Source organism: Seriola dumerili, unplaced genomic scaffold (assembly GCF_002260705.1).
Source record: "Seriola dumerili isolate Sdu_G_001 unplaced genomic scaffold, Sdu_1.0 BDQW01000378.1, whole genome shotgun sequence".
In the NCBI taxonomy this organism is placed as follows: Eukaryota; Metazoa; Chordata; class Actinopteri; order Carangiformes; family Carangidae; genus Seriola; species Seriola dumerili.
The window spans coordinates 1,693,775-1,707,112 of NW_019174633.1; the positions used below are offsets into that span (position 1 = coordinate 1,693,775).

At 43.0% G+C, this 13,338-nt stretch overlaps 1 protein-coding gene across 1 annotated transcript in view; it reads left to right on the plus strand.

Moving 5' to 3' along the window:
- Positions 1-534: 534 nt before the first annotated feature.
- Positions 535-13,338, plus strand: part of LOC111233172 (adenylate cyclase type 2-like) — a 45,934-nt gene continuing 33,130 nt past the window's right edge. Inside the window, exons 1-2 of the mRNA XM_022760928.1 lie at positions 535-954; positions 8,285-8,482. Of these exons, the coding sequence (XP_022616649.1) occupies positions 691-954; positions 8,285-8,482 (462 nt within the window). The 5' untranslated portion in view covers positions 535-690. The remainder of the gene's footprint in view (positions 955-8,284; positions 8,483-13,338) is intronic.

The following is a 13,338-nucleotide window of genomic DNA, read 5'->3' on the forward strand; positions in this document are numbered from 1 at the left end:
CACATTTCCACTTGCTCTAATAGGTGCAGCGCGCGCGCACACACACACACACACACACACACACACACACTTTTACCCACCAGCTCTCCCCAGCACACACATTGGTACACACCCTCTCTCCTCTTGCTCTCTTTTCCTCCCTCCCAGTTATACACATTCTCTCTCTCTCTCTCTCTCTCTCTCTCTCTCTCTCTCAGTCCTCATCTGCACCTCAGCAGAGTAACATGTTGCCTCATCGCAGACACAGCGCTGAGCAGTAAGCAGAGGCTGCCTGCTCTCTGTCTGACTGACCAAACATTCAGAGCAAACAAGGAGAAGCAAGAGGAAGGGAAGTCTCATCTCTCCTCTTTGGTGTCTGATCATCTTCTCTGGGAGGAGGAGGAGGAGGAGGAAGAAGAAGAAAAAGAAGAAGAAGAAGATCTGTTTTCACACACTGAGTTTGTCACCTCAAGCAGGAGGAGTGGCAGAAGATGCAAGGGAAACTGGAGGAGCTGAAAAGTTGGCTCTCTTTCAGTCAGCTGTCCATCTATCAGCTGACCAAACTTTTTTAAAAGAAGAAGAGGAAGAGGTGTACTGCCCAGGGTGGGCGAGGAGGAACGGGAGTGAAAGTATCCTTCACCCCGGTCACTTCCGTGCACACGTGTTTGGGTCGGTAAGAAAGCAGGACCATCCTTCCAGAGGCAGCTACCCATGTGGCAGGAGGCTCTGTGGACCCGCGGACGTTACCTGCTGGAGAAGAACGATGGAGGCGAGGTTGCAGAGGGGCCCGAGAGCCTTGGGGACGGGTGCCCGGGGTTCCAGGGCGAGGTGTGTGTGGAGGGCGAGAAGCCCCAGGACTGGCTGTATGAATCTTACTACAGAATGAGCCAGCAGCATCCGCTGATCGTGTTCCTGCTGCTGATCGTCATGGGAACCTGCCTCGCACTGCTGGCGGTGTTCTTCGCTTCAGGACTGGTGAGTGAGAGCGTTTGTGAGTGTGTGTGTGTGTGTGTGCGTGCGTGCAGAGGTGTGGGTAAGTTAATCCATCCAGAAAGAGGAGGTTAGTTTTACCTTAGAAATAAATGCCACACATCAATTAACAGGAAATGTTGTTATTGTTGTATGTTTTCACTATGGTAACAAACAGCTTAATCTGTGACTTATTCACATTTAGATGTTTTTCTTTTTTCTCTTAACTTTGTTTCTGAGACTCTGGATTAAATAGAAGATCTTGGTATTTAAAGGAATTGACCAACATGTTAGAAAATACACTCAATCATTTAAAAAAAAAAGAAAAGAAAAAAGAGTTGGATGGGAAAATTGATACCACTCACATTTCTGTGAAGTAAATATGTAGCTGGAGTGAGCAGCTAGTTAGCTTAGCTTAGCATTAAGACTGGAAAACAGGGGGAAACAGCTAGCTGGGCTCTGTCTAATGATAAAAAATCTAAAGCTAACTAAGTAATATGTTACAGCTTGTTTGTTTAGACAAAGTGTAAAAATAACATTGCTGTTTTACCGGGGGCATTATGTACTGGACAATTTCTTGACCAAAAGAAAATGAAACAACGAGACATAGTGTGTTAAATAGTGAGCTTTGGAGGTGCTAGGAGGTCGATTTTGTTTTGTTACCTTTTGACAGAGCCAAGCCAAGCTAGCTGTTCCCCAGTGTTTCCGGTCTTTGTGCTAAGCTAAGCTAAATACCTCTGGGCTCCATCAGCTGCATATTCAGACATGAGAGAAGCATCATTCTTCTTTTCATGCTTTCAGCAAAAGAAAGCAAATAACTTCAATCCCCAAAATGTTGAGCTATTCCTCTAATATGAGCAGTGATCAGCAGCAGGATGAGAAAGCGTGCCACCTCTAGAAATGAATCATGAACACATCACACATCAGTACTGCACTTGTTGTTTCTGCAGTACTGTGATGGACTCTGAGAAGTGTTGAGAAGTTTTCTCAGGTACAAGTGATGACCAGAACTGCAGTCATGGAGACAGACCATGAACTGTACTGATCAACAAACTAAAATGCATTTTAAAAAAGTTCAAAACCTGTCAAAATAAAAGCCACAGTTTGTTTTTAATGCTGAGGAACTCTGTATATTTTATTACAGTGCCATTAAAAAGTCCTGCTACAAGCTGTATATACCATGTTTAAGTATCAGATGGTAGCCTTCTTGTCAGGATCACAGAGGAGAGTCCGAACAAAAGAAGAGTTTTGGTTTTAGCACGAGAGTGGATGAGACGGGGAGGCCGATGTGCATGCGTATGATTATATGTGAAGCGGCACTTTAAATTGCAACGTCGGGTTTGCAGAGCGGATCAAGAGCGGGATGAGAGATGAGTTCGCGGCTGTGTGGGTGTTGGTGCTTTTGTCAAGGGAAAAGTGTTGTTTTGGCCACAAACACTCAACCACAAACACAAGCTATTGTTTTCTCAAGTGCAGCTTTTCAGTTTTTTATGAAATAGCAGTACAAAAGGAAGCCCACTCATTGCTGAGGTTGTTGTTGTTTCAAAATGATTGTTTTTGCTGCTGTACGTATGTTCAGGGCAAGCTGTAGACTCTTCTGTGTGTTTGTGTGTTTGTGTGTGTGCGCGCGTCATGTGCTCTCAAAGTAGCGCCGGCACGCTGTCGTTGAAGTCCTGCAACATTCAATTGAACTCTGTAATGTGGTCATTCCCAGGAGAACCTCCACCTGAATCAATCCCTTTACTTCTATTTAAGACACATCAATATGACTTATTACCCGGGCGGGTCGATTTAATTCCCCATGTTCTACTCATCTTCTTCCTCTACACTTGGGTCACAGGTTGATTGCATTCTCCCCTAATAATTTTTCATTACTCACAGTATCCATCACATTTTTTTCCCCATTTGTTTCTATTAAACAACAGACAGATTTGTCTATAGTTATGTAGTGGTTGTTCGGCGGGGCATGTGTATTTATTACTGCTGGACGTAGAAGAATGGCAGGAATAAATAGAGGGTGGGTTTGGAGCTGGGCGGCAGAGGGAGGGGAGGATGTTGTTGTAAGTGTTCTGGCTTTATCAGTGAGCCGACAGAAACCCAACCAAAGCAGCACTAATGCTCCCGAAATGACTGCACACTTTAATCTTTCCCCACAGATCAGGGCCGGAGTGGGAGAATGTGGTGTTTTTAAGACAAAGACTCCTCCACCCATACTGTAATGTGTGTGAGTGTGTGTGTGTGTGTGTGTGTGTGTACCTGGGGAGTGTGGGTATGTACATGTATATGCTTGCTATGCGTGTTCATGTTTGTGTGTTGTTTGGGTGTGTTTATTTGAGGAAGTCTCTCATTTCCTACACAGGCTAATCTGCAATTTTTAGAGAAGATCATTCGTCTTGTTTTTTCTTGTTGCCTTGAAGTATTGATTGGAATGTGTGTAGGTATTTGTGCATGTGCGTGTGTGTGTGTGTGTGTGTGTGTGTGTGTGTGTGTGTTAGCATGCCCAAACACGTGTGAGTCTCTCGCAGTCACATGGCAGTATGTTAACCAAATGACATTTTAAACACCATTTGACAGTTTAATAGAGATCGATATTACATCCGGTAATGGAACATTGGAAATCTATAAATTGGATAAAACAGCTCACATTATTTTCATGATTCGCGTCATTGATTACATCAGTATTGTTTACTATTGACCCCAGTGTTGACTTCAGTTTCTGGTAGTTAAGGATCATTTGCAACGTACTTTTCGTCTTTGCGGTTTCAGAGTTGGTTGATATTACATCAGTAACATCTGCAAAACATTGATTTATTTCCATTTCATCCGGAGTTTGATAGATGCAGGGCTGTGAGAGCAGGGTGTTTTTGTAATGATGGATCACCAATCTGTCACTCGGGGGGCAGGAAGGTGAATGAATGTGGTGAAGTAGAGCTGCAACACTTCAAAGGACGAATGTTGTACATGCAGATTCTGACTTCATACAAAAATGTTGAGTTTAATCTTTAAAAAAGATCTTCATTTTACTTTCTGGGGAAAAAAAAAAAAGCCTTGATCTCCTTACATGATATCCCCTTAGCTTTACTTTTGAATGATACCGCCCTCAGTTACATCTCATATCAGTGTGCTACAGGAAAATATCACATTAAAGGACCACTCCGTTGTTTTAGTGTTACACCTCCATAAGTTTGAGGGATTCACAAGAGACACATTCAACAAAGAATGGTCACAATCGAAGCGGCAGTATGAGACAAACCGAAACAACTCAAGTGCATCTTTTCGTCCGTCTGGTGTTGTGTTTCTTTTTAGTTGTACTGTTTCTATTTGTGCTCAATTTGCATTTACATTTTCTCATTTGTCAGACGCTTTCATCCAAAGCGTCTTATCGGTGATGGTGATGGACATCACTAAAGCTTCAGTGCGGTAGGAGACCTTGGTGTAAGTACTAAGGACTACATGGATTCAATGTGATCTGAAGCCTCTATCTGAAGGATTGCCTCATTTATCTGTGCTTTCCGAATCTGTTACAAATCCCTGTTGAAACATAAATCAGTTTTATGATTTGACAATGCTGCTGTTAAAGTCTGGTCAGGTTTCGACACAAAAACTGCTTGGCTAGATTTAGTCACAGGGTCTTTGCTTTGATGTAAGTAGGTTGTTAAGGTTAGCGAAACGTTGTTCTGGTTAAAATGATGAATCAGAGTAATAAACAACAAGGTTAGGGAATAATCATGTTCAAACTGAAAAAGAACAAAGTGACTGTTGACTGGAAATGGAAAACACACTGTGGTCGTCTACATTAAAGTCTAATTTAGATTTCTTTGAAATTCTTATTATTCATAATTCAGCCACTTCCTTATTTACGGCTTCATAAGGGCCCATATCACCACATTTCCATGGCCTTTCCTTCACATGTATGTCATTTATTGTGTGGCTTGTGGGAATCTTCGCTTGTACGAATGCCTTCCAAACTGGTTCGATCCTCTCAGCGGTGACGTCGCGCTGCTCCTGCCCTCTGGCATCTTTCTGTGTGATTGTGAAACAACTGTTTCTTCACCCTGTACTGAGAAAGTCGTCCCCTGGGGTGCTGTGGTGAACGGATGTACAATCACACACTTGAAGGAACAACATTTCTCAAGATCATTATACATGATAAAGCAAGTTTTGTATTGTGTTTGTCCTTTCATTACATTGCTTCCAACTAATATTAATAATTCATATCATAATCTTTCTGTTCATATACATGGCTGCTCTACAACCTTTGACCTGTTTTAGCAAAGTCTGTTAATGTACCTCCACACTGCAAATAGAGCACTCGAGGAAAGGTTTGTTGATTATTGATGATTTTCACAACCAGGCTGAGAGCAGATTGAAGAAAATCCAGCCACGGACGCTGCTTCATCAGGCAGGATAAATATTCAACAGGCACCAAAACACGGAAAGTACATACACACCGTCATGATTTCAACACACACTCCTCCTGTGCCACCTCTCGCCTTCTTCTCACCCACTGACACAGTGTATTTGGTGTGTTTGTGTCATTTCACTGCTGAGTAATTACATTACTGCATCTCTCTGTCTCTTTCTGGCTTGCTGCTGCTGCTGCTGCTGCTGCTGTGTCTCCATGTTCCCCCTTTTCCTCCCAGTATAATAGCTGGATAAGCCAGACTGGGTTAAAAAAGGAAATAATTGTTCTGGTTGACAATGCAGTACATTATGGCAGGCAGGCACAACTCCCTCCCTCCATGCCATGTCGAGGGAAATGGCTTTAAATGGTTTCAAAGGGGGTTTTAACAGGATTAAATGGCCTGCAGTGAGAAATGTGCAAAAGTGTGGATGCTTCTTTTTTTTCCTTAGTGAGAGAAAGCAGCTCCCTCTGCTCCCTAACCTGTGTGTGCATGTATGTGTGTGTGAGCATACAGTTTGTACAAAATGAGTTTTGACACCGAAGGACGGGTCTCTGTCGCCGAGGTACCCCTCTGGTTTTTCTTGTGGGTTTGCAGTCTTGCTTACATCCTCATTGGGATTCAACCCGTGCTTCAGGCTTACTGTATAGCTGGCGTGGCGTCAGCAACCAGGTCCCATGGGATCCCTTCGCCAGACCCTGACTCATACTACTTCTGCTACATCACGCTGCTTCATTAATACACAGCAAAACGCTCTCTTCCTGCGTTTGCTCCGGCCAAATAGCTTCTTGCTATTTCTCTAGCTCCAGTCAATAAACTGTCAAATCAGCCACAAATTCAAGGGTGAGCCTGTGGCATCTTTTCATTCTGTTACATAAAAGCTGCTCCAGTGAATTGCATGCTAAGAGAGTCAAACGCATTTCTGTGCCCACACTGATGTTCATTTTACTGTAAAATTGGTGACATCTAATCGTACAGCAGCTTGCTAATTTAACATTTACAGCTGCCGGACCTGTCAGTGCAATCATGACTTTGGAGTTACTTAAAATGGTTTACGTGGGTGTCGGGTAGGATCGGGTCTGTGAGAGTGAGCTGTGTGTGTGGAAGCCGTGTGTTCACAGTCTCTCTGAGCAAATGATGGTGATTTTGCTCGCTGTTCCATAATTTAACACACGCTGAAGAGGGAAAAAAAGGACTAAGAGAGTCCTTTATTCTTACCCTGCCTGCATTTCTGTGTGTGTGTTTGCAAGTGATGGGATTTTTTTTTTTTTTTGCACAGTTAAGCGTTTATCACTGAAAATCAAAAGAGTTGCTTTTGTATAGTTAGAAATATGTTGAGGACACATGCACATACAGAGGTTACGGACAGGTAAGAAATGGGATGATGAAGACATGATGGTGTGGGAACTGAAAGGTGTTGCAGTCTCCTCCTGTTGGCACGAATAATTTATCACAAAGAGAAGTTACGTGAATCTCACCAGATAGCTGAACAAACTTTGGTTCACAATTTTGTAGTCTCTCTATATTTAATTGACATGAGAACCATCCATCCTTCCATGAAAGCGTGGTGAGGATAATAGTGCGGTGATAGCGAGTGTGTTATTTTGTCATACATGAAATCATCTTCAACAAATAAGAAATTCTGACAGCTACGTGAGTTAAAAAAGTTTCAAGGAAGAAGAGTCAATATCCTCTCAAGGCGGAGAAGAAAAAAAAAACTGAACTGCCTTTCTTAGAAAAAAACTACAGCAGCCTCGTCTCTTTTTTTTCCAAGTCAACTGTTGGGACGGACAGTTTTGTGCAGCGTGCATCCTCCTGGAGTGTAAACATGACATTAGACCTAGAGTTAGGAAGGGGCTCTCTGCTGGAGAGTAGGAGAGGGTGGGTGAGGGAGGTCTGGTCCAAGTCAAAGAGACAGAGAGAGAGAGAGTGTGTGTGTGTGTGTGTGTGTGTGTGTGTGTGTGTGTGTGTGTGTGTGTTGACGGTTTGTAAATGCTGACTTTGACAGTGTGAGCGCAGAAGTGATGCTGTAGCACATTCTCTGGGCTCAGACTGTCTGTCTGCTGATCTGCGTGCCGTCTGTTCGTCTGTTTGTGCGTGTGTGTGTGTGTGTGTGTGTGTGTGTGTGTGTGTGTGTGTGTGTCGTGTCATGTCATACCTCCATCCCCCTGAGCACATAATGTCCTCATTAAGATACAAAGTTGTGGGGAGTTCTCCTAAAGTATGCAGACATTTTGTTATTTTGACCATATTAGTTGGTTTTACGGTTAATGTTTGGGTCAACTGATCTGTAGTCGGTATTTAGAGCATTTCAGGACTTCTTAAAGGAATTCTTTGTAAGTTTTGTTATTGCTACATAGCTACAGTTAGCATTGACAGCTGTTTACTTACCAGTCTAGATGAAAAACTTAATTCCTTTACTCGCCGAGAGCTGTCTCCAGCAGTGGAAAGCAGCACTAATGTTAACTCTTGTCTCTATCATGTCTTTTCTTCTAGTGAAGTTAGCACATTAAACAGCGACTTCAATCTTCCCTGAGGACGTAGTGCGGCTCAGACGCTGTATTATTAACCTTTTGTCTTGTAAACACAACAATGGCTGAAACTCCACCACCCGTTCCTGGCAAGAAACCACATTTGGTGGCAGAGGAAACTTACAAATAGCCTCTAGTGTCTCTGGTTGGTCTTTCTCTGGTCCAACATTTTAAAAGACTTTGTGCTAGCGTATAATCAGAGTACATGACTTTTTAGAGCTGCTAGTCGATTCCCACAGTGGTTACAAATGTGCCTAGTGGAGGGTCCTCACTAGTATATTAATACAACGTGTATAGGTGTCTAGACTGTTGACTATCCATACAGGCATGTACTGAAAATCACTTTCCAATCACTTTCACCTGCAACTGTATAAACCAATAATTCTCTCTCTCCCTCTCCAGACAACAGAGGACCACTTGGCGTTCCTGATCACGGTGCCGGCCGCTCTCATCCTCTTCCTGTCCATCTTCATCCTCGTCTGCATTGAGTCGGTCTTCAAGCGGATGCTCCGCCTCTTCTCTCTCCTTATATGGGCCTGTCTGGTCACCATGGGTTACCTGTTCATGTTCTCAGGAGGGATACTCAGTCCGTGGGATCAGGTAGATAAATGTGTGTTTGTTTTGTGTGTGTGTGTGTGTGTGTGTGTGTATCTGGATGTGTGTGTCTCAAAGAACATCTACGGGCTTGGTTATAGCTACTGCAGGTCTGGTTGTACATGCGCAGGTGTGCAATCAGTTCAGTTGAGTATTCACTAAGCTCCAGGCAACTTTTAATTGTTTCCAGTTGACCTGTTTTGAAACGAGAACCCTGTAAAGGTGTCTTAAATATTCACCTGATCCCTATGTACATGATACCGTGACATCACAAAAGGATATTATAAAAGACTTGAGGTTAAAGCTAGAAGCTAGCCAGAAAACTAGCTATGTCCAAGGTGAACAGTTAGCATCCGTGCAAGTTGGTGAGTCACATAGAAGACATGAAGATAAAGACACAGCATCGCTCTTGTCTTGCTATGTAGAGTTTTAAGAGTAAGATGAGGAAACATGCAGTTTTTTTGTTCTAACGTAAACATGTTTTGCTGCTTTGCTTCAGTACTTGGACAACAATAATAATACAACAATAATACAAGACACATTAGATTCATGCTATGTTTGTATTTTCAAATAGTGTGTGTCACTTTTGTTTAGCTGGGGTTGCCGGGAGTGTAAATGCTGTGGCTCAGGACAGACTAAAGGAGTAACCAAATACCAATGCATTGTTTGGATATGAACGGATGATGCCCTCTTAACAGATATGAACAGCTTTTTTTCTCCCCTCATGCTCACCCTTAATTGCAGACAGACACCCGCTGGACTACAATGCTGCAGTTGATATCCCATTAACTTCCTCAGTGCCTCTCCAAACAGTTGGAGTGTGCAGTGCAGGACCTGCACTGGCTTACCTGCTGAAAGTGCTCCCAGGGCTGAGGGTGAAAACAGTAGAAAGGAGGGAAAAAATTGAAAAAATAAATAACATCTGGCGTTGTAGACTTTTGTACGCTCATCTGTAGCAGCTTGATTTTATCCTTTTAAAACAGTCAGTGAGAAAAGCAATTGTCAGGCCACATCAAATGGAGTTTAAAGACTTGAATGAAGAAGGTTAGACTACTCCAAATGAATTTGTTGTATAATTTTGCATATTTGAACCTTGAATTTCAAGCTCATTTACCATTAAATTAGAAGTTTTATCTAATTAATGAAGGTACTACCCACACACTATGCCAGCTATGCGTAAGGATTGCCAGTGAGTTGCCTGAACAAGCAGGAACACGAATGAATGTAATCCAATGGAAACATGGATCACACACACACGCTGCAGTCTGTATATACTGTATCACTTTTTTTATTTGAGTATAAGAATTTATTTATTTTCCTGCAACAGTTTGCGGCGCGGTGCCTGAGCCGCCTGTGCCAGCAGCCGGCTCTGTGCCCGTTTCATAACAGGTAGTTCACAGGTTGCATCAGGGGTCTATGTTAACAGATCATATCTGCTCCAGAATTTATTTAGAGATATTATTTTAGAGATGGCCAGTTTGTTAAAGGCATGCAGGATATAAAAAATGTCATACAATATCTTCTTTCATAAAAATTATGGCTTATGTGCCGTCTGAAGAGATATATCGACGAGGTATATTGTTAAGCACGTAAACACAGTCTAGACTCCAACAGAGGCAGGTGGGAAATAACTAAGTAAAAAGACATACAAGAGAACTGGAGCCCTCCAGGGCCTTCATCTTCACACTTGAAGGTATCTGTCTTGCACCACTGGAACGCAGCCACAGGGAATTCAGTCTGTTAGCACCCAAACTGTATTAGTTCAGAGATGTAATCTCATGGAGCAGCTACAATATGATGTTTTTAAATGTTCAAATCAGCCCCTGAGTGTGTGTGAGCTAACCACACACACACACACACACACACACACACACATACACACACACACATTATATTTCCACCATTAGTTTCCACATTATTTTCTTTAATTATTAATTTAATTTAATTTAATTATTTATTTGTTGATTATCTTTTTTAATATAAAACTTTGGTTTATTTTCTCAGCAGCTAACTCCAATCACGCATGTGAGGGGAGTGTAATTGGTTTAATATAGAAAATTGTGGCCAATTTTCAGCTCCTTCTGCTTTAGGCCCTGCTTACTTCCAGTGTAAATATGAATAAATAAAGGAATACAGTTATTATTGTGAAGCTGCACAGATACAGAAAACAGCTTTGTTTTAGAGCCCTAACAGAGAAACTAATGTTAACCTCCTTGTGATATAGTAGCATCCAATGGGAGATCAATGGCAGGCTTATTTTTTTAAAGCTATAAACCCGCAAAGTAATGTGTTACAAAATTGCACTGGCCTCTGAAGTAACACTGGGTGCATGTTAAGTTACTACTGTAATAAGCCAGAGACATTTGCTGTTTATATAGCAGCAGACAAGTGCACTGTTTAATCCCTTCCCTACACTTTAGCTTTTGTGTTTTTTGTTTCAGAGAAGGTGAGAAAAAAGAAACGAGCATCCGAACTCTTTATACATAAAGTATTGCTGGTGCTGCAGTTCCCCGCACTCTGCTCCAACATGTAGAGATATTCAAAGTATGTCAGGCCTGTTGAGCCTAGTTATAGTTGCTGAGCTGTGACTGGATAACTGTTCAGCGGGAGGGGCTTAGTGAGGGGTCAAGTTAGAGTAAAAGAAAAAAGGTATGACCCACTGGGAGCACTGAAACACCAACCAAAATATAAAGTAATGGACCTGAAACTTCCACATGAAGCAACAACAGGACAAGATATCATTACTTTTAGTCAAACTCCAAAAACACTGCGAATGAATGAATCAATGAATGCCTTTCATTGTTACAATTATGTGACAATGTTTACACATCTGTCGTAGCAGTTTAGGTATATACGTGTGTGTGTGTGTGTGTGTGTGTGTGTGTGTGTGTGTGTGTGTGGTGCGCAGGCGTGATAGTAGAATTAATTCCACGTGTGACAAGTGTTAATGAGGCCTGATGAGAGCTGGAGGTGAGCGGATCAGCAGACAGACACATTAGTTTTCAGTGCCAGACTCTCATCTCTCTCTCTTTGTCTCAGGAATCCTATTTTCTCATGCTAGCACCCTGTCTCCCCCTATTCATCAAATCCCATTTTTCTCTCCCCAGCTTCTCCACCTGCCTCCTCCTCTCCTGTTAAGACTCCCTCCCTTCCCCACCATGCCCAAAATTTCCTCTCTCCCCTCTTTCCTCTCCCTCTCACTCCCTCCCTGCCTCCTCTGGGATGGAGATATTTTTATCATCAGCCACCTGTGACAGCATAATCAGTCTGCATTATTAATCACTCTGTTCTGCCTCCACGACTCTCCCACTTATACCCCCATCTATCTATCTATCTATCTATCTATCTATCTATCTATCTATCTATCTATCTATCTATCTGTCTATCTGTCTATCTGTCTATCTATCTATCTATCTGTCTGTCTGTCTGTCTGTCTGTCTGTCTGTCTGTCTGTCTGTCTGTCTGTCTGTCTAGTCTATATAAAGACTGAAATGCATGATGAAAGGAACTTGTCGGGAAGCAGAAATCCGGTGAAAAGAGAACAGTTGGAATTGCAGCCCGCTCTCAGTGGGTTGGACTGATTGTGATTACTGAGAGAACAGCGTGTCTGATCGAGCACACAGAGCTAATAACAGTGAAGAGAGAGGGGAGGGGGAGACAGAGAGAGAAGTGAGAGAGAGAGAGCGAGAGAGAGTAACTGGTGCTCTGCTCGGTCCTTCACTTTTAACCCCTCCACCCCACTGCCATCAACATGCTCGCCTGCTCTCTCTCTCTCTCTCTCTCTCTCTCTCTCTCACACACACACACACACACACACACACACACAAACAAAAATATCTTGTCCGCATACAGCCCGAGCTGCACCATCTAGCTACATTACCCTCTTAGACTGAGCTTTATTTGATTTCTGTGAAGGCCGAGGCTCTTTCCAGAAGGCGGATTGAACATGGCCGCCACACCTGGTACCCCGAGAATCAAGATCCAGTCACACTGACCTGCATGTGAGAGTGTGTGTGTGTGTATATATATGTGTGTGTTGCCACATACTTGCCAAAAACAAAAACCGTGCGTGCTTGCATCCAAAAATGCTGCCGAGCTGCTTACGCTCATCACTGCTACAGTGAGCGGAGAGCAAAACATTTTTGATGCATTCAAGCATGCCTATTGTGTGCGTCTGTGTGTGTTTGCGTTAGGAGGAAAGCAAGCGTGCGCTGCTTTTGTGTGAAACACAGGAGGGCTGTGGTGCGCTCTAAACAAAAGAAAGAAAAGAAAAGAAAGAAAAAAAAGTAGCTAAAGCTAAAGCGAGATGATGGCTGCGGCTCCCATCCCGAGGTGTTGGAGAGTGTATTAGGATTCAGTGCTGTGTGGAGATGGAGTGTGTCTGGCTGCCCTGCGTCGCAGACAGGAGCAGGTGACGCACCTGAAATTGGGCTGCCATTCTCAATTCCTGCGGCCACCTAAAAACACTCGGATGTCACCCCCCCCCCAGAGGTGGGAGTTCAGGGTTAGGAGTTGAAGGTGATGGGAAAATATGCAGGATAGAAGAAACACCACATCTGCTCCGACGTCAGCATCCTTCCCTATGTTGGTTCCCTTAGCAACAAAAAGTCTGAGCCTCCACAAACACCTCTCTCTCTCTGTTCTCTGTGTTCAGGTCTTCTTTTAGAAGGAACTCGGTCAACCAAACAATCACTTACATCCAATGTTCTAGTCGTGTTTTTGCTTGATAAAACCTCACACCAAGTAACCCGTCACTGCGGATACTGTTTATAATGTTGATGTCATAAACACTGTGAGCAGCATGTGAAGAGCTCTTCCTGGATGCTGTTTGAAGAGTGAGACTTGTAGCACAGAAATATCTT